Here is a 21,334-nt window from a genome sequence, read left to right on the forward strand (position 1 = left end):
TTAAATGATTTGTTCGTCTCTCATATCGATAGCGATGAAAGTTCAGATCAATACAAATCGATTTGGTCCAGTTAATCAAGGTCCTACGTCCCTGCGTTTTTGAGTTACAGTGCTTCAAAAATGTAAAAAAAAAGGCTGAAATAAAACATGTTTACAATTTGAACTTCGTTGTATAGTTATTTTTCAATAAAAAAAAAGCAAATGGATATGTTGAAAGCACGAAGCAAGAATTTTTTTAAAAATATTCATTATATAATTATGATTATAATCAATTAACTTATTGATAAGTCAAATAAACAATCATTTGAAGAAAGAAAGTATAAAAAAAGGAAAAAAAAATCAGGTGCGGAGGGTTTAAACACGGAACCTTCGGCGTGCTACGCTTGCCAGCCATCAATAGGCCACCGGGCCGATTGATCAACAGCGAATGCTTTTAGGTACATACCGTAGGAACGAAACTTTTGGAGCATTTTTCTCGTAAATGGCTGGCCATCTAGCTCTATGGCTTGGGCATTGTAACACTATGGGGTAGTACTGCAACCACGCACCACCCCACCCCAAACTTCATTTCCAACCTTGGCGTTCCCCTTGTAAGAAAGACAACCTATACAGTTCATTTTATATCTGCGGGACGGCAGGTAACAGATTTATAACCCGAATTTTTGAAATTGTTCCTATCGATTGCTTGTATGTAACATTAATTATTTTTATTAACCTTTTGTAAACGCAGAATTTTTTACTTGTGGCTTGGCGAGAGCGTAGAATTAAAAAAAAAATTTATATTCAAATGGTCTGCCTTTGGAAAATCAGAGGTCTGGATGTCTCTCTCTGGATTTTCAACGTTTTGAGGACGATTCTGAGCATCAGTCCAAGAGGCAGACACGAACAAATGATTTGGCACACCCTTTTTTTTACATTTTTGAAGCGCTGTCAATTGACAACTCAGCGCTACCATGGTGACAGACCATTTCTCTGTGGCCCTTCACATTGTTTTTAATCGAACAATTCAGGTCTGCCGAGCGAACATTCCATATACACGTTTTTAAATCACAAAGAAAACTTAAAAAATTTACTACTACAAAAGTCAGAGGTCTGGATGCCTGCCTCTGGATTTTAATCGTTTTCAGGATGATTCTGACCATCAGTCCAAGAGGCAGACACGAACAAATGATTTAGTACACCCTTTTTTTTTAAATTTTTCGAGCGCTGACAATTGACAACGCAGGCCTGTCATGGTGGCAGACGCAGTCCTTAATGTTTCTTATGGTACAAAATTTGATATCAATAATGTCTGCCAGACGAATAAATCATTTAGAAATTTTGGCACCCAGCTCCCTAGCTATAAGAGGACACCCCCACCACTGAAATTTTGACCAAGTTTCCAGACCTGTGAGTAAGACCGTGGTCGCATCGCAGAGCCACGTCAGGGAACCCCCGACCCCCCGTGGCTGAACAGCCGGATTTCACGGCCTTGGTGTCTCGAACACATTGACGGAAAACGCGTCTGCCTCGAGATAGCGCGTCGCAACAGCTGCAGGGTCGAGACTCGAGCCGAGACTGTCGTGGTGTTTGTGACCGGCAGTAGTGTGGAAATTTGAGTCGAGTTAGAGGGACAGTCAGGAAGTCTCGTTGGCGAACTACGGATCGTTCGTATCTCTGTTCAGTTAACAATTGACCCCTCGGCAGAACTTTGCGTCCTTAAACTGACTCACGTCCTGTAAAATAACAGTCGATCGGGTTATTCGAACAGTTTCGTGTGCAGTTATAACGATTCCATTTAGTGCGGTTGACCGGAGAGAGTAAAGTCTCGCCGAAATAAACTTACTGTTTTTATTTTAGCCCTCGTGGTATTATTCGCAGATATAATGGTGGTCGGTGTCCAACTTTCGATGGGTTCGCGCTGCGTCAAGTACCTTATGTTTATATTTAACCTGCTCTTTGTGGTAAGCATAAACTTTTTTATGGTGGTAACTCGGCGTTTTTTTGTTCACCCGTTACGGCCCGTACTTATTGAAAAACGTTCGATATTCGAAATTGAAAATTTATCGGTTATCCGACGCGCACTCGGCACCGCTTTTTTTTCTCGCGCGACGTAATTAATTGCAAATTGCGTCTTGCGTAGTATTCATGTGCAACTGAACAAATCAAAGGCGACATCTAATATCACCGCACATTCACGGAAAGGAAATGTACCTCACTTATTGAAATATCTATAATTATCTTGTAACGGTACGTCCCAATTCTTCTTATCAAACTTCACGGAAGTCAGTAACATGGCGTTATTCCAACGAACGCGATGCGCTTTTATCTTTGCTGTCGTTCTACATTTCATGCAACTTTATTCAACATACTTCGAACGAAAACGTTTGATTCGAATATATAAATTTGTATTTCTAAAAATATGCAGACTAGCTAAGTGTAACAGTGCGAGTTCTGAAATCTGAAAACTTCGTCACTCGTGTCTGAGGGGAACTTTAATCCAGTTTGTTGATAGACAGAAGCCTAGCAAAGGACGATCTCCGCAGTGATTTTCTTTAGCTTTTGTTTTTTAGCGTTATAGCTTAACCGTAACAGATACTTCGACTGCTGTTCGCGGTTATATCAGGTATAAGAATTTCCATCGAATTTATGTATATCATGTTGCGTAAATATGAAAGTTATACGTATCGCAAACCGCCTCCGGCAATTTATCGTGTGGAACAGGTGAAAGAACGTTTCGTACACCTTGTACTCATTGAGGAAATTCAAAACACCGAGACAAAATTCAGCGACGCTTTACATTATAGATTCATCAGAACGTATATAATATACTTATTGTTAGTGTGCGCGTTAAACCGAGACTGAAAATATTTCACCCATAATTTAAGTATGCACCAGAAAAATGATACCGATTATCGTTTATTTGTTTGTATAATTTTATCATTCATGGGCGTTGTTGAAATGACTATAAATAATACCGCATTTGTCTGTTTAGCATTGCAGCGATTTTGCAATCAAATAATATGCGTTGCATCTTATATGCGCATGATGCGAACAAAGAAGGCTGCCATTGCATATTTATTCCTTTAGCATATAGGTAGACGAAATATTGCCATAAATTAGATGCGAAATTAATTGAGTAGTGTATTAATATCGAATTGAATTCGACGAAAGAAATGAGAAAAAAAAAAATTCGCTGCGGACAGGATTCGAACCTGTGCGGGAAGATCCCAATGGATTTCAAGTCCATCTCCTTAACCGCTCGGACACCGCAGCTTGTAAATGTCGGAACTATTTTACTGTATATACTCTGCGATTGGTGTAGTAATACGTGTTTATTTTTAAACATATGTACATCAACTGTCAATAAACGCTTCTGCGTATGATCCAATTCTTACAATCATATACATGAAGTGAAATGACGATTATTCTTGCTGATAGCGTTCATTTTATGATTACTAATTAATCATTGTGTATTCTTCAATATTCAGTCCAAGGTTGAAAAAATTTAAATGGATTAATGGCCAGCGTAGATTTCCATATGTAGTTATAGGAACTTTTTTTTTTTTTTTTAAGTTTTTGGAAAAGTTATACTTCTGCTTATGTGCAAATATCTTTGATCTTTTTCCCCTATATATGATCTTCGAAGAGAACAAAGGAAAACGGTAATTTAAAAAATAACGATAAGGTCTTCTGCGTCTGGTTGAAATTGTGATTGCAGATGAATTTCTCGGTTACTAGTCAGCGTTCTGATTAACCCTTTGAGTCACACATCATTGTGTCGAGTCAACTTTTATAATAAGCCTTTTGGAATAATAAGATTACATAAATTATAAGTTTTGGGGCCGCTAATTACGGATCTGAAAACAGGTTTTGAAAATTCAAGATGGCCGATCCAATACGGCGTACGAAAATTGCTAATTTAATCAGATTCGGTGAAACAACCATGCAGTGGCTTTCGAGGTCGCTGATTGGATTCACCATACCGAATTTTCAAAATCCGATTTCAGATTCTTAGTCAGCTACCCCAAAAGATTATAATTTATGTAAAACATGTACATGCGTAGAGGCGTAACTTTCTCGAAAATGAATTATTCCTTCAATTTTCACGATTTTTTTCAATCAATCGCTTGCTAACAATAACAATTTACCTTATATCGTAACAATTACTCCCGAGTATTGAATAGCTATTAGTATAATATCAGAAATAGCAAAAAACCGCAAAGAAGGATGTTGAAAAGTTCTCTAAATATACAAAAAATGGAAATAAAATAAGTAAGTAAGAAATACTTACCACTATGACTCAAAGGATTAAGGCACTTGTCGGAAAGATAAATTTTATACTTATTACAAGCAGAAGTCGTGCCTTAATTCTAAGTCCATAAGATAGAAGCGTTTACAATTATGCTCGCATGTCTTCGACATTATATGCAGGGGTCAAGCCCTACTGATAACTGCAAAATCATGGCAATATCGGTTCCACGTGTTAGGGAAAAGCAGAGAGAAATAAAGATGATGAAGCGGAAAAAACTGGTAATAACTGCAATGTGTGGAAATATAACAAACTGCGTGTGATTTAGTATATACTTTTTTTCAACTACGCCGTCGATGTCGGAACGACTCGTAGCACAGGGGGCGGATCGATTTTACAGAAATCAGTTCTACAGCGTAAATTTTCCACAGAATCGTTTCTACAGGAATATTTTTCTATAGAATATATAAATTAAATTAAATTAAATGAAAATGTAAGAAACTGACGATTAAATGCTTTTGAGAGTTTATGTGTCAAACACAATTTGTAGAAAAGTATTCTGTAGAACAATTCTCCTGTAGAATAATTCATGCAGGTTTATTTTTGTGATGTGAATCTCGAATTCCTTTCTGTAGTAAAATATTCCGTAGAACAATATTTTTTTAGAAACGATTCTGTAGTACATATTCTGTAAAATATTTTCTCTGTAGAACTGATTTATGTAGAATCGAACACCGTCCGTGGCGTAACATCGGGGTAATATTGTATTTCATAGCTTGTCTTTGACCTATTAATAACATCGAGTAAATTTGTACACACGTATAACGTCGTAGATAACGGTAGCGGGGAAAAATATCGTTATTGATGTTTATTTTAAGAATATATAATTATTATTATCTGATAATTTCTTTTGAAATTTATCTACGTTATACATACTTTTCCTTATCGAGTACGAATATTTTATGCGAAAAATTTCTTTCGTAGTTCAGTATGCTTTAAAATGTATAACGCGTACTCCAGCGGCGGGAAAGTAATCGCATTACAAAGGGGGAATTATAGCCACGTTATTTGTCGATAAGTATACGTATATGTATTAATATGTATATGAGGATTGTATTCTTCTCGGTGACGCTAATGATCAAGTATAACGTACCTACGTAATTATAACGTATGAATTTTAAAGTGTTGCAAACGCACTGCGACATTTCGGAAAGTAGACGATATAGTTATACGCCCATTGTCGGAAAAGAATCTTCAAACAAGCCTCAGATTGTGAAATTACGGAAGACATGAAAGAAAATACCGTTTTTGACCTCCTAAACGAAGTCCTCCATCGATATCTCGGTAAACGGTTGTCTGAAAATAGAAAACAAAATTTTATCAACATCTATACAAATGTAGCTATCGTTTTACACGGCCGTTTTTTTTTTTTTTGTTGATTATTTCCAAAATCACGATGGCTTGAAGTAAAAAAAGGGGTGATGAGAAAAAATTTTTATCCGTCACCATTTAGTAAATAATCGAAAAAAAACCAGCCGCGTGGCGATAAACAATTAATAATATCTACGAATGTTAACGACCAAAACTGAAATACTTCCGTCCAAGTTTTGCGCGATTGATATAATATTCCTGGTTATATTATACCTGAAATATTATGGTCTCCTCGTACCACAAATATTTACTCTCGTTACGGAATTTGTTTGGAGAGGTTTGCGTAATTATTGATAGAGATGTGTTACATTATCGTTGTTTAGATCAAAATGAAACCTGGCAGTCGACAACAGGTTTGAGCATATAAATTTATTCGCCATTTCGACTGTCATTTTGAAAGAAACAATAATTGGCGCTTTTTGAAGAGATTATCCGAAGAGTTTGCATACGAAAATTTAAACGTCAATTCAATGAAAGTACGGAAATTTGGAAAAAATTTAGCTTGCGAATTAAAAGTTGGTCTTATTTGCGTGTTTCGTTTCCTTATCTCGTAAAACTTCACGTTATGCTTATGCAATCGTATAATGTAATTTCGATTACTGTAATTAATGTAAAGCGGGGATTAACAGAATACAGATTACGGGAATCAAACGAGTTCTCAATTTCATCAATCTCATTCGACGAATTTCAAGGAAAATTATAACTCTCGGAAAAAAAAAACTATTCTGGCAGTGATTTTATCAGTGTGATCGCTTTTTAATAAATAATGTGATAAATTGTGAAATATACTAAACTGAAAACGGATATAATTCAGTGTTTGATACAGCGACCAGTCGACTCATTGTTTACAAATGTACATACATTATTTACTGTACGTATGACCAAGTCTTCTTCTTACCTCAAACAGGAGTCTCTTAGAAAAAACTTGGAAGTGGTTTTCATATACCGAAAGCTCGAGAATATTTTTTTTCTTCTTAATTTCCTTTCTACTTAACTTCGTTGAAAGTTCAAATATAATTCAAGGAATTTACTATCGTTCAGAATATTTTTTTTCTCTGCATATTCATTTGAAGGGTATTTTGCGGCATCGAAAGTTGAACGCTGCCATTCGGAGGTGGAATAAAAATTTTTAAACTATGACTTGGTGATTTTTGGCAAAGTTGTATCTAAAATTGTTGAAATTCCAACAGTCTGGCTGGAAAAATTTTTGAAAGAATGGCTTCTCATATTTCATATTCATTCAATTCTATAACTTTACCTTACGTATGAATTAAAAATAAACTCTCGAAATATCTAATCTACTTTTCAACACGTTACACAGGACAATACATCTTCATTTCAAAATTGTCATCTCATTTTTCATGTAATCAGTATTGAATTTGACGTAATTGTTTATAAAAATAACCGGCTTTATGTACGTAAAATTTGTTTGTTAACAGATTAGCGGAATCCTGCTGATCTCGCTTGGATCGGTGATTTTTGCCATTTTCCATGAATACCGCCACTTCCTTGACAAGGAATTCCTCTCGGTACCATCGCTGCTGATAGCGATTGGTGTGATAATTTTCCTCATCGCATTTTTCGGCTGTTGTGGAGCTGTTCGGGAGAATTACTGTATGCTTGTTACGGTAAGCAAATGATGACGCGATAAATGATTGTCTATAAGATGTAAACTTTTCTTGTATACAGTGTTAAAAATTTCTCTATGGAATTTCTTACACTGTATTAAAAGTTTTATTCGAATACACTGAGAGAAATTTTTAGTTCCGGTTACTGCTCAGTCCTTAACTATTTTCATTTTTTACCACAATCGAAAAATATGGTTCTAGGTACAAAATGAAAATTAGTTTTCTAGCTCTTACCGGAAAGTCTAGTATCCGTTACTATTCTTCCTCATTACGATCACTGTTGCTATATTTTCTTGTAATTGTTGCGAAAATTTAATGATCGTGCAATAATAAATTGACGTTAAAGCCTTGTTTAACTAAAAAAGTAGAGTAAACCGAAGAAATTGATTTTGCGTTGCAATTACCAAAAAAGGATCGACAATAGCGCAAAATGGTTACGCATACCTCGTTTTTTGTAATCCCAACAATATTCAAACAGTTTTTTTAACGATACCTGTTTTACTGAATTTTTCTAGTTACAATAACAAATGAAATTTTTCTCAGTTTACAGAACAGTGTATTCACCATACATTTAATGTTCGTTCAAATAACTTTTTTGTGTTTTTCCTATAAATTTTATCACAATCAAAAATTTTCATTATAAATTTAAGACAAATATATGGTAATTTACGTCTTTGCACCTAATATGTAAATTTGCAACGTGTTTCTTAAATAGACAAATCTTTTGTACAGTAAATGTGCAGTAAATTCGCAATCATTTTTTACGGTGTAATTGATTCCGCATTTTTTACTCTTCATTTGAATTGAATTGTAGCTATTTTTCTTGAAATTCCCACAGTTTGCCACGTTGATGATACTCGTATTCATCCTCGAACTTGCCGGTGGAATTTCTGGATACGTACTGAGGGCACAAGCGTCCGACATCGTTACTGAAAAAATGAACAGCTCGATGGCCGAATACAAGGACAATACCGAGATCACTTTCCTCTGGGATGGGATTCAGAAGAAAGTAAGACCGGATGTTCTACCTGTTTATAACTGCAAAAAAATGTCCATCTATCGAACGAAAGTTTTATCCTATATCGCGTTACACGAGCCAATCAAGCACCACGCATACGCTGATGGAGGATATCTTTATAGCCTATCTCTATCGTGCATGTCTGTATGACCTTGTGTCCTTCGATTTGGAACGGGTTGTGTACGGTTTTAACGACAATAGCAAAGGCTCGCGAAGATCAGTGTTTCTCAGTCACCTTGTTATAATACCGTTTTTCGTCAGTCTTCGCGAATTACAACAGTATTTTACACGGAAAAAAACTGTTTTAAAGCAAAATAATTTACTCATGGGCTGACTGACAATAAGATAAACAAATATAGGATCGATTACTTGCTGTCTTATCGAAGAACTATCAGTTAGTTACATGCTGTCTGTTTCATTTTTCTGATTTCAGTAATTAAACTTTTGGTAGTTAATAAAATCATTTTTAAATGGCTTAAAATTGGTCGTAGGTCATTAACCATTGCATACTTAAACCGTTCAAAATCGCAAGCCCACGTTTTTTTCTTGTTCCCCGTTCTTCCGACTATTCGCACTCCGTTATTTGCAATGAAAACCCATAACATTGAATGTTGGATGTATAATAAGCTATAATCGATTTATCGTGATTAAGTATAAATTCGGACTATTCAAAATTTAGTTAGACGCATTGTCTCGGTATGAATTAGTAGCCTCCTGTAGTGACATTGTCCACGGAAAAATGTGAAGTAATTTTTTCAGTGAAAAAATTTACAAAGCGTCTAAAAAATAATTGGCCATTGTATTTACCTGAAATTATACAGTGTCATGGTCCGAGGTAAAATTGAAAATTCAAATCCTTTACCCCAGCTTCATAACTGACATGGTTTTCAAAACAGCTCCGATGCTGCGGCACAAATGAGCCAAAGGATTGGCAGCTATACTTCGACAACGATTCTCTCCCAATGACTTGCTGTGATCCACAAGCTGGTGCCGCTGGAACTGTGTCCTGCAAACTCAATTCAACATCAGAGTTGCACGTCCACGATGTAGGCTGCGCTCCCGCTTTTCTTGACTTCGTCAAATTGCACGCTCTGCAACTCGGCGGAGTCGGTTTCGGCGTCGCTTTTCTACAGGTAATTGAAAAACAAATTTGAATGTGTTTCCTTTTTTACATTCTATCGTTTGTCTTACACGGTGTGTGCGTTTTTGTAACTGTAATATTCCTTTATATAACGCGAGCATCTTTTTTACACGGTCTTTCATGCGCGTTTTCCGTACATAATGTTCGCGTTTCTGTGACGGTTGAGTGAGTCTGCGAATGCGCATGCGCGGAGCACCGAAAATACCACTTTTAAGTTCCAGGAGTTAAGAGTGGTTTTTTCTGTACCGCATGCACGCGCTATCGCAAAAAAATCCGACATTAGGCCACCCTAACCTCAATTTTGTGCTTCGTGAAAAAACGCGTAACATACTCTTGTTATATCAAGAATTATGGGTAACAAGTAGGCAATGGTCTTTTCGCCGCGCGTATATGCAATATTCGTTTTCAGTTCACTTAAGACTCTTACGCTCGGCCCGAAAGAACAAATTTGCGCCCTTGTTGCACAATGTACCATTTCTTTTGCCTTCTACATTTGATCTCTTACCGTTGATAGGTTTATTTATTCAGGCTTATACACGTCAATTAAGTATCGAAAGAATAAACCTAGCTCTCATTCGGTAGAGATCTGTTTTCGTATGATTACAGTAGACTACGAGTATATACGTACGGATCGTAATAAACACGAGAAACAAATCAAACGTAGCAAGATTGTACGAATAAGAACACGACTTTCAACGGAGTTGAAAATATGTAAAATGATACATTGTGTTACAAATGTGGCGAATGGGCGATTTCCGATGAGTGTGAAGTTTGCGGCGTAATCGGCAAAGACGAGTGCTGCGTTTGCACACGAATACGAATGTAGCAATTGTACGCGCACTAGTGTGAACGCAGCATGAGACAAGGCGAGCGCTTTATCACACGAGTCAGATGTCGACCATCCGTACGCGTCACACGGTTTTTTTTCCAACACTTGGGATGGAAAGTTTGAATTCAGAAGCAATGAAGGTTGCATTGGAAGTGCGCTGACTTGCGGTTAGGTTACTTACGCTTAATGCTACTGCATGTAGATGATGATATTTACTGAGTGATATGTGGCGCATTAATTATTTATTTATTTTCATCTCTTTTTTTTTCTGCTCCCTACAGTTCGCCGGTATCTGGTTTGCGATATCCCTGGCAAAGTCCATCAGAAATACTTACGAGTCGGTTTAATTATCACGGAAAAAGCGCACCGTCTTTGAGATGGAGGAAAACTAAAAGAAAATCTCATTCCAAGAATTAAACGTTATTATCACTATATGTATAATGACTTAAATTTGTACATATAGCTGTGTATGCTTTTATACTTCCAACTTACTAATATTGAAATACTTTGTTGTTATATTATACTCGTGCCTGTACTTATACGATGTGAAAAGTGGTGCCATATAATTATATAAGTATATTATTTTGTTTGATACATTATTCATATGATTCAAAAAGAATTTAGAAAATGCGAAAGATAGGTACTTGGCACTAGTTCTACCGTTTATACGATTAATGAAGAAATTCTGATATAAAAATAACTATTGTACTGACAAAAGTGTTATTTCAAATGAATGTCAAATTTATATGTGAATTGCATTAAGTATCTCTTTAACAACCAAAAACCTTCACCTTCTGTACATATTACCTCGACTTTCACAGTTTAGTCCAATATTATTTGATATGTCAATGCCGTCAGAGATCTTAATGAGTTAGCTACCACGAAATGCGGCAGGAGAGCGATCGGAAAAGTGTATAAGACACATTTCCAGACAATACAAGTACGACGAAGCGAAGCACGCTTTTAACACGATGGTTTTTATAAATCTCATTTGAAATACTAGCTCTAACTAAAAAGGTGTTATGTACTTTCATTTTGTAAGCAAATATGTGATATCAATTTGATCGGTTGCATTGGAAATTGTTTGAATAATATATTGACGAGATGTCTGCATCGTTTTTTATTTCAAATCGTTTTCTAACTAGCTGAATTTAGGTTTGCTACGGTTTTCAGTTAGTACTGTTGAATATTGAATAAAGTGCCTGTTACCGAACGAAACACTTTATCAAAATTTCGATTTTATGATCGTGTCGTGTCCAAAAGCAACACAAAAACACAAAGAAAAAGGCCCGTTTGAACAACCAACAAAATCCGAAGTTGTATTGGAAACCATATTAAGTGGACACAGAGATTTATCGGACACAGCCTGATTGGACAGTAACGATGTTGGATGCTGCATATTGAATAAACTCCGACGGACCAAGAATTTAAATAAATATTCGAGCACTCGGTTGAAACCAAAATTTGTCAGATGTGTAAAAGTATTTCTAAAGTCTCATTTCCAGCCGATTGCGGCAAACGGAAGCCCCGGTATATATAAATTTATACGGCAGTACACGTTCAACTTAAAGAAGACGGGATTCAAGGTCAAGGGGATTACATAGAATTTTTTTCTCCGCTGTAGAATCAGTAATCACTCGATTTTATGTCATGAAAAGTCTTTATAGCATGGTTGACTGGATACACAACACAAAAAAAATATTCACGCTTAAAAACATTTTTCTTTAAATCGTATCTTTCAGCGACGGTTTGATGGTGACAAATTATTTTTGTCCAAAAGTTGACGGTTTGATAAACGAAGGATATGTATCGAAAAATTGTTTTTCAGACGCCAAATACAGTGTAAGGAAAAAAAAAAATCACGCCGCGGTAAATGCTCGTTTTCAACTATTTGAACAATTTTAAGATAATGTTCTTTATTCAATCTAACATATTCCCAAAGTTGGAGATATCAAAAAACTGTCTTCGGAATTCAAAGGATGACTCATTTATAATGCTCGCAGTTCCACGATGACAATGATTATACCACTACATGATACAGTAAGATGGGATGGCCGAAATGTAATGACATGCATAAAGATATGCATCGTATATATAATTTATTGTTAACGAAAAACCAAATGATAAATTCGTCGATTCTTGATCAGCCCTACTAAACACAAATAGACTTTCCGGAACGTATATAATCCTGTGATAAACGTGACAAGTTAGTGATTGGTTGCGAAATCATATACTGGTGCTATCTCGCATGTGTATTTAATTGTAAGAGGGGTATGAAAAAGAGGGATTCCTGGTCCAACAGAGTAATATAACACTATATTTGAATATTTGAAGCATTTCATACTGAACTTCCAAGATGTTTAAATGTCATAGATATTCTGCCGTGCTTTTACAGTAAGAAACCGGTTTCAGATTCATATAAATGTGTATTTTTGTACGTCAGTTATGTAACAATTTCCTCCGAAGGATTTTTTTTCAACCGACCTTCAAATTCTGATCCGTATCTATATTTTTAGCACTCATTTTTAAAACTACTTGATGGAAAATATGTAGGATTTATATTACGGTGGTAATTATTTTGGGGATAAAAATCTGCACGGAATGAATATTGTAAGAATGCGGATTTCTCTATTTAATTGTATATCCTCACGTATTTACTTTATGTACCTCACGTATCAACTTTTCCAGAAGTTGAGGAGCAATTTTTGCTCTCAAAGATAATTTCAAGATTTAAGGTATTTAAGGAGCAGTAGACACCCTGTATGTTATTATCATAAGTTAATACTCCGTATGTTACGCTCAGCAAAGTTAGTTCTGTCACTGACAGCCTGATTCTTTATGTATTTGCTTATTGATTCAATTGGTGCTTTGCAACAGTGGCAACCAAACTCGCTAACTGTAACTCTATAGTGCGTAGTATACAACATTATTTCACAAAGATGATGAAGCTTGTATGTAAAATAGAGACTACATGGCATGCGATAAATGAAATAATTATAGAATTATACAATCCCTTCCTTTCCCAATGTTGGATATAAATACTTGTTGCCTATCAAGAAATGTAGAAAAATATAACTAACACAAAACGTGACTGGTATTTGAAGGGTGGTCGTGTAAGAAACTCTTTGAGAACTGCGCATCAATAGACAGTTCACTTACAACGATACCCATTCAACGGACCATTCATTCGGTCAGGTTGTCACTGTTACAAAAGACAATTATTTTTATTTACACAATTTGAAACTCGATATGGTCTGATGCTAAGGTATAAAAAACTACGACGACTGAAGCAGGATTATGCCACAACCACACTTTTCGGGACCCTCCTTGAATGATGATTATTCCATAAATTGACTACATTATGTATTAAAGTTACAATTGCTAATATAAACACTATTTTCTCTAGTTGATACTAAAACTGTCAATTGATGACGAAAAAAGCTTTGGCTCATACTTAGAAAGACGTATCTTTTTCTTTCGTAGTTATCTACGTATATGTTTATTTAAATTAGCTAATTACAGTCTCTGAGCAAACCTGTAGTGAACACATCATCCATAACTGAAAATAAATATATTCATCTGATTTTCAGGAAGAAACAAAAATATTTTCATTCGGTTAACCATGGCTGGATGGGTTTGGTTAATATCGGGATTAGTAAGTAATCTGAACAGATTTTCATGTTTTTTTTCTAACTTCTTACTCTCTCGAAGAAAGTAGTAACAGTGGATCATGTTCTTTTTCATCGGTGATATTCAAGGTAAAACAATACATCTAATATTGAACAATTTAATTTGTTCGTGCATGACTTGATATGTCAAACAAAAACTTTCATGATCTTCGACTATATCAGAGGATTACTCTTAAACAGTGGTACATTTTTAGAATTGGACTGAACTATGGATTGACCTTCGTGACACACATGAATCCATAAAAAGTTTTCCTCATTCTGGTGCGACCATGTGCCTAATTGTCATACCTCGTTTTGTACTTTGCTGTACTGTCTTCGCGTGTCTATTCTGCATTCCAAGAAAACTGAGACGTGATATCTAAGATGTTGAATCTGTCGATTGCATCGTTCGTATCATAAATTATGTTAAACCAAGAGACATTGATTCAGAATTAATCTTAGAATATAGTATAATAGAATTTTAATACTAATATTTTACAGTTATATGTATAGTGTTGTATGTAGTGAAAAAAGGCTTACTTTTATACTCCAAGCTCATTATAATATCTACAACAAGTATATAATATTTTAATCAAGTTATTCAAGCTCCTACAATGGCTATATACACTTTTCGAAAATCACACGTAAAATACGTGTTTAATCAATTGCAATTAAACTTCTCATAAACAAATATTTCATTGTGTATTTGAAAATGAAAATTACTTAATAAGACAAAAAATTATGATCATCTTGCTGTCAACTAGTGGCAATTTATGTTCGTTTCACAGTAAGACTTATACTGTAAGATCGTTCCTATGTTACGTTTTAATACTCCAATCTGTCTGTGGACTGAATGTGAATTATTTCTATAAGAGTTCAATTGCAAGTATACTTACATCTCAAAAATAGTTCGCGAAATACGAAATACGTGTAGCAAGATGCAAATAATAAAATAACGATCTTTTAATAGGCAAAATATCAGAACACATCAAAGACGTACATAATTTAAAGTAACCATTATTTACTTTCTCTTTTGTTTCGTATTTCTGATTAGAGACTTATATGTAGACATGTTACATAAAAATAATCAAAAGAAGTTAGGATCTTTTTACTCCGAAGAACAACCAAGTTATAAGTACTTCAAATTCAAGCAAAAATGAAATGTCTGAATTGTGTTCGTTTCTTTAATTGCGGAACCAACATCTTTTACGTACACGTCTATTAGATCAAAATGATGCTTGAATAAGATGTAAGAAAACTCATATTGTTACCATAAAAGAGAGTTCAAATTATCGTATATCCATTGAATGGGTAAGAAAATATGCAATAATTATTTCAAACATGATTCTATATACCTCAATCATGCGATGACATCCGCAAGGATGATACAATAAATTGTCTTGTCTTCTTTGACTAAAATCTAGTAATTATAGGTGTTGGACAGTGATTACGTTATATCACTCCCGAATTGGTATCAAATATAATACACACTTTGTTTGGCTAGTTGTATTCAATTATCAATTATTTAATTCTCATTATTATTCCTAAGTCCACCCCACTAGCACATGAATTTTAGTAAAGAATTAGCATACGCCATTGGCCTCACGTTCGGATGGGGCTGCAACGATAATAAAAATAAATTATTTGAAAAATGATCCAAGTAAATATTTACTGCTGTGCGCTATTTTTATCGTTCAGTAATCACGATATTACATAATGAGTAAATCATCTCACCACTGCTTCGTATGATGTGAAATTGGGTTCCATATCTTTACCGTTGAGCGTGATAAAGGCACCTCGGTTACCCATGGTATCACTAAACAAATAAATTATAAATGATACCAGTGTTCTAATTTAAGTAAAATATATTTATTACTCCGAAAGAACGAAATTTCAGGTAGCTCAACAAGTTTTTTAACTGCGATATAGCGTCATAAGCAATCAAACATTATTTTTCGTTTTCAACGCGAAAATATTTGACAACTCGAAACTTGTTCGAAAATAGAATACTTTGCATGGAAATTTTGTAGGGTACAGCTCTCAAAAACCTTGAGTGTAGATAAAACTTACCAGTAATTGGGAGCTGAGAAAACCGTGATACATTTGCCATCATGTGCAACTTCATAGCCCTCATTTTTCACTTCATGACTTCTAACGATATAATCAAGTCCGTTCAGACTGAGGAAATTGTGTGTGACGTCGGGTCCAAATTGAACCCCAACCCCTCTTTTACTAGGGGCTCGGCCCGGCTGAGGCTGTGGATCTGACCATAACAATTCACACATCAGTCCTTCTTCCGGTGGCTGCCGGTTTCTATCTATTTCTCGAATTTCGGACAACGTCACATCGTCCCTTGAAAATAGTCCTCCATGCATCACCTGGCCAGAAAATAATTTAATTTTATCAAAATTCTGTACAAAATTTGATATCATGGGAATTATACCCGAAAACTATTTACATTTATCTGTCATGATGTTATTATGAAACTTCATTCTACGAATAAAATTCACAATAATATTCTACACATAAATTTGATCGTTTAGGGTTACTTAATGTCGAAATACACGTATAATCAATTCATAAATGAAGGACAATCCCAAACACTTAGGGCTAAAAATGAATGTCCAGAATATAAATAAAATGGAAAAATTAAACAGTCGTTTACATTTACGGATACAGAGGCATTCAGAGCAAAGAATAAGAGTAAGGCAGTAATTAGATATAACCACATATCTCTGAAGAGGTAAGTTCACAGATAAATGTTGATTGTAGAAGTTATTAACTTAACAAAATTGATATTGCAATATGCTTATACTGGTACTTATGGTAAATTGGTTATACTGGTAAATATTACTGGTACATATTTTAAATATCACATGCACATACTTACAAGCACTTTACTATTGAGGCAGTGCGCAAGAGGCAGCCAATTATAAACCTCTGTGAAAAGTTCCGCCATTTGTGCTGTGTATTTTGCCTTGACCTCGCCATCAAAGCCATACATTTGATTCATAGTTGCAGATTCATGGTTTCCTGGCCAACGAATTGATGCGATAATTAATAAAACGTAGAACACAGCATTGGATTAGCATTTGTGATTAAGTGCATTCAATGATAGCTCACTAAATATGATCAAAACACTTAAGACAGCTTTGTATCATTAGATATTGCAAATTTTTACCAATAATTGACCAGACCAGTTTACGCATTGTTTTACTATTGAGACTAACGACGATAGATATTATCTATAGACGCTCTAATTATTATAAATACTCATTTCAAGCTAGCTATTCTGTGTCTTGTGGTTTTTTTCAACAGAATACTGGCACACTATTTTTTTACTCTACTGTAGCTCTGCACAAAATTGACAATGAGAAATGTACCGGTCATCCAAAGAATGTAAACTCTAAACCGAAAATCTCATCATTTCTCTCCCGCAATACCGATAAGCATATGGAAGAAAGATGAATGAAAAATTGCTATGAAATAACTTGAAATAATATCAGTTTTATAATTACAATTGTAAAAGTATGACTGTTTTTATAGTAAGTAAAATATCCTTCATTTTAAATAGACTCATTGCTAGTACTAGGTAATTCACAATACTTATAATGATGAACCAAAACTCACCCCTTGACATGAAAAAGTGATTGGGATATAGAAGCTTGAAGCCGAACAACGTGAATATACACTCTACAGAAAAGGATCCTCTGTCCACAAAGTCTCCGTTAAATAACTATTCAATATTGAGGAAAATTACTGCTCATTGTAACGCATAGTTGTGAAAGTAGACATTATTTGATGATGAAGTGCACTTTGAGCGATTGAGAATGTCTTAATATTATGTTCACAGTGGTTTAATCTGATCAACAAAAAGGATACATAAGGATTGGTTTCCGAGGGTAGACCATTCAGCTTGAATACGTTGAGTAGATCATAATACTGGCCATGTATATCGCCGCAAATGGTAAACTTGCTCTTGTCAGGTATAGAAATATCTACTAAGCTTGGCTGCGCCATAAACCATGCTTTGATATCGAGAAGTATCTTGTAGGCATACTTGCGATGAAGTTTATTTTGCTTCTTATACCAAGATAGTAAATCCGTCATAAACTCCAAGGTTACTTTGTCATTTTCTAGTTTTGGTCCGGTGTATTCGTCTTCAATTGCTAAGTAGAATGATCATCAATATTGAAGTTAATAAAATTTAAACAAGACTCAGTGTGTTTCTCAACGATATTTTTACAAGATCTTGTTGTTCTGGAAAATCTGTAGTTAACTTGCGGATTCTGTTTATCAACCCTTGAATAAGGTATATATTTATTTTTGGGGTATATAGTGCGTACCTGAGACCGTCTTTTGATTGGTAATACTCATTTACTGGGAATTGGAAATTATTAGATTGGTATATTTTTGTACACTGTATTAGCTAATTTGAGATTTTAGAAAAATATTCGCAGGCAGTTTAGAAATCATTTTTGAACTTTCACATGAATTCGGTGATAATTGGAAGCTAACAGCACACTTGAAAAACACCATCAGTATTTTAAAAAAAATTGGGTTTACACAGGTTCCGAATTTGACAGCCTTCAGCTTATACTTGAGATAAAAATTAGACCAATAAAAAATCGTAGCTCTAATTGATTCATTTTAGTAAAATTCAGTGTTTGTATTTGTGATATTTTAGACTTACCCATGTCATCAAGATTAATCGTGTCAGCTATATTCTTCTTATTCTCTTCAACAGAGATGGCTTTTTCGAAAGCTAGTTTTTTCACCATTTTATTGCATTCAGTGAATTTTGTTTTAGCATCCTTGTCATTGGGCCTGGCCTTTGTCACTGTTTCATAGTCCTTAAGAGCCAGCTTAAATTTACCAAGCGACATGTAAGCTGCTGCTCTTCTGTAATAGCCTTTTACATAGTTTCGGTCTAATTCAATTGCCTTTGAGGCATCCGTCAGGGCATATCCGAAACATTCGGTTTTCAGGTAGGCAAAACTTCTGTTTCCATAATATACAGCGACAGTGGGGTCCACTTCTATCGCTTTTGTGTACAATTCTATAGCTCGATTATAATCTTGTTCTGTAAAAGAAATAGATGCATTAATTTAAAAAATTGTTTACTAACAAAAAATTTCGCGTGTTACTTTGATTATTTGAAACATCGCCAATCAGTAGCCGTAAAATATTAATTTTCTGAAATACTTCTCGAGTAATTAATTAGTCTGGTGTTGAATCGAAATGAAGTTCAAATTGGTTTTTAAGAATGTGATAGAAAAAAGTCTTGTTAGAATCATGTTTCAATTATCTGTAAAGGTACTATAAGAATGTTGTGGTTTATTCCAAAAGGATAGTTGTATAATATTTTGGAAGCTTATTTTGTTTATCTACCAACTTTTCACATTTGTTTTTTAGAGGAAAAATATTTTGAACACTAAGACTATTGTGGCTCGACCTTATTAACATTAACTAATATATAACGGAAGGTATAACAAATGTTTCGTCACATATTTGATATGTACGTTTCCACAAACTGTCATGACATTTTTCTAACTATTGGTATAAGTTTTTTTGTTTCACACTTTCACTAGAATCAGTGAAATTTCTTTTAAATATGATTCTGTCACATAGTATACACAACCCCAATCATAAAAGGTAGCTTTATTGCACATTAAGATTGTTGTTTGACTGATATCATAGCCTTTGTGATAAAACATAACGATTCTTCTTACATTTAAATTTGTGAATTTTATCATGTTATTTAATTTGTGTGAAACTTTCTTTACATGCAATCATATGGGAAGGGTTGAATTTTTAACCCTCGAAATTTGGAAGTCATTCAATTGAGAATCGTTATTTCTCGGACCAATAGACGTAGAAGTGAAATTACTTATTGTTCAAAGAAATCAATGATTGAGATATAAGATTATAATTAAGGTAACGTGAACCGTTCATCCTGAATTTGGGGAAAGGTGAACATATACTAATGGAATACAGGGCTCATTTTTCTTATGTAGAGTAGGGAAGAGATTTTTGTCATTCAGTCGCATCTGAAAAGTCATGAAGGAAGACAAGTGAGGAACCACATCGATGACATAAACCTTAAATATTCTTAAACCTAGTTGCAGTTATAAAACTAATATTACAGGTTAGAAATTACTAGTAGGATTATTTGAAAGGAATAGGGAACCGATGAAATGCGAATTTTAGAATCGCAAACACTAAGTTTGGTTAGTTTGATTGCACGTGACCGATCTTGAAAAATTGGTAAGGATTTAACGAATTTCATCGGAATCGGTCTGGAGCGATTGATAACGATATTTATCAGTATACATTGGTAAATATATGAAAATCGTGAATGCAACATACTTTTGAAGTACTCGTTTGCCTCTTCTTTGAACTTTTCGGCTGTCTTGATATCGTCGGAAGAAGATATTGCTCCAGTTATTTCAGCGTTCTCACTCATTTTGTAATGATGTACTTTTATACGATTGAACAGATAATGGAGAAACTATACTTAAATTATCTTAGAAGACAGGTAATAAATAAGGCATTAAAAAGAAAGGGCTGGCTTTCTTTTACAAATGCATGTATGATACCTAAAGGCGGATCTGCAGCAAAATGTTCATTCCCGTGTTCATGAATACCCAGAAAATAAACCAATCATCGTCAACATCGTAACGCATGGACAAGTCATCGTTTGAAATACAGAAATTCATGATTGGTTCACGCCTGATTCGCGTTCCGTGTGCCTAACTGTCCTACACACCAGTACACACTGCATTATCGTAACGCTAGACACGAATGTGCTAGCGAGATATCTATTTCAGTCCCTAGATTAGACCCTGGAATCAGCCATGTCCGCCATCTTGGTAGGAGGTGTTTGCGCGCCACATACAAACCATATAAGAATTACATCAACGGCATAAGCATAGCAATTAAGTTGATCTAATTTTGATTTATTGTTTGCTTCACGCATTTGAGATAAGTAACATATTTTTATATTAATAGATACAAGAAACACTTGAAATTTGTACAGCATCAAATAGGAATATTTATGCAATTTCTATATATTTATTGTAAGTAATGCTTGGGTTATTTCTTAACATAAAATACATATTTGGGGTGAGTAAAGTATGAACTGTAAACTGTGGCTGTATAATACGGCATTTTGTTCACGATCCTTAATACAAATACTATATCAGTGAAAATTGAAGAATTTTTAATTCGAAAATCACTTTTAATTTAAAGTATATTATATAGACAGTTATTCACATCGAGAGTCAGAAATACGTGAAAATTACATTTCGCGAAATGAGTCGAGCTGTATGAACATAGTTATAGCGTGAATCGCGCAAACACTTTCTACCGATATTGTTGATTTAATG

At 34.7% G+C, this 21,334-nt stretch overlaps 2 protein-coding genes and 1 non-coding gene across 3 annotated transcripts; 1 reads left to right on the forward strand and 2 right to left on the reverse strand.

The window, feature by feature from the left end:
* The first annotated feature begins 1,471 nt into the window (after positions 1-1,471).
* Positions 1,472-11,031, forward strand: LOC107222325 (CD63 antigen). Its single transcript, XM_015661637.2, has 5 exons — positions 1,472-1,943; positions 7,102-7,290; positions 8,129-8,299; positions 9,205-9,441; positions 10,560-11,031. The coding sequence occupies exons 1-5, from the start codon at positions 1,866-1,868 to the stop codon at positions 10,623-10,625; spliced, it is 741 nt and encodes a 246-aa protein (XP_015517123.1). The 5' UTR covers positions 1,472-1,865; the 3' UTR covers positions 10,626-11,031.
* Trnas-uga lies at positions 3,174-3,255 on the reverse strand. Its single transcript has one exon. It is a non-coding gene; the product is annotated as a tRNA-Ser (tRNA).
* A 1,965-nt stretch (positions 11,032-12,996) lies between the features above and the next one.
* Positions 12,997-20,557, reverse strand: LOC107222323 (serine/threonine-protein phosphatase 5). Its single transcript, XM_015661635.2, has 8 exons — positions 20,316-20,557; positions 18,640-19,029; positions 17,829-18,115; positions 17,577-17,682; positions 16,837-16,979; positions 16,017-16,324; positions 15,681-15,762; positions 12,997-15,564 (listed from the first exon to the last, which is right to left on the reverse strand). Exons 1-8 carry the CDS (start codon positions 20,410-20,412, stop codon positions 15,505-15,507), a joined length of 1,473 nt encoding a protein of 490 aa, XP_015517121.1. The 5' UTR covers positions 20,413-20,557; the 3' UTR covers positions 12,997-15,504.
* Between the last annotated feature and the right edge of the window lie 777 nt (positions 20,558-21,334).

This window comes from Neodiprion lecontei, chromosome 5, assembly GCF_021901455.1.
Source record: "Neodiprion lecontei isolate iyNeoLeco1 chromosome 5, iyNeoLeco1.1, whole genome shotgun sequence".
Taxonomy (NCBI): Eukaryota; Metazoa; Arthropoda; class Insecta; order Hymenoptera; family Diprionidae; genus Neodiprion; species Neodiprion lecontei.

Bases quoted from the DNA above. Each gene is read 5' to 3' on its own strand.
- LOC107222323 (XM_015661635.2), bottom strand. From the start codon at position 20,412: ATGAGTGAGAACGCTGAAATAACTGGAGCAATATCTTCTTCCGACGAT. The intron at 18,116-18,639 runs GTAAGTCTAAAA...CATTCTACTTAG, and splicing joins GATTAATCTTGATGACATGG to CAATTGAAGACGAATACACC. The intron at 15,763-16,016 runs GTAAGTTTTATC...TTATTTGTTTAG, and splicing joins TTCTCAGCTCCCAATTACTG to TGATACCATGGGTAACCGAG.
- LOC107222325 (XM_015661637.2), top strand. From the start codon at position 1,866: ATGGTGGTCGGTGTCCAACTTTCGATGGGTTCGCGCTGCGTCAAGTAC. The intron at 1,944-7,101 runs GTAAGCATAAAC...GTTTGTTAACAG, and splicing joins TATTTAACCTGCTCTTTGTG to ATTAGCGGAATCCTGCTGAT. The intron at 7,291-8,128 runs GTAAGCAAATGA...AAATTCCCACAG, and splicing joins ATTACTGTATGCTTGTTACG to TTTGCCACGTTGATGATACT.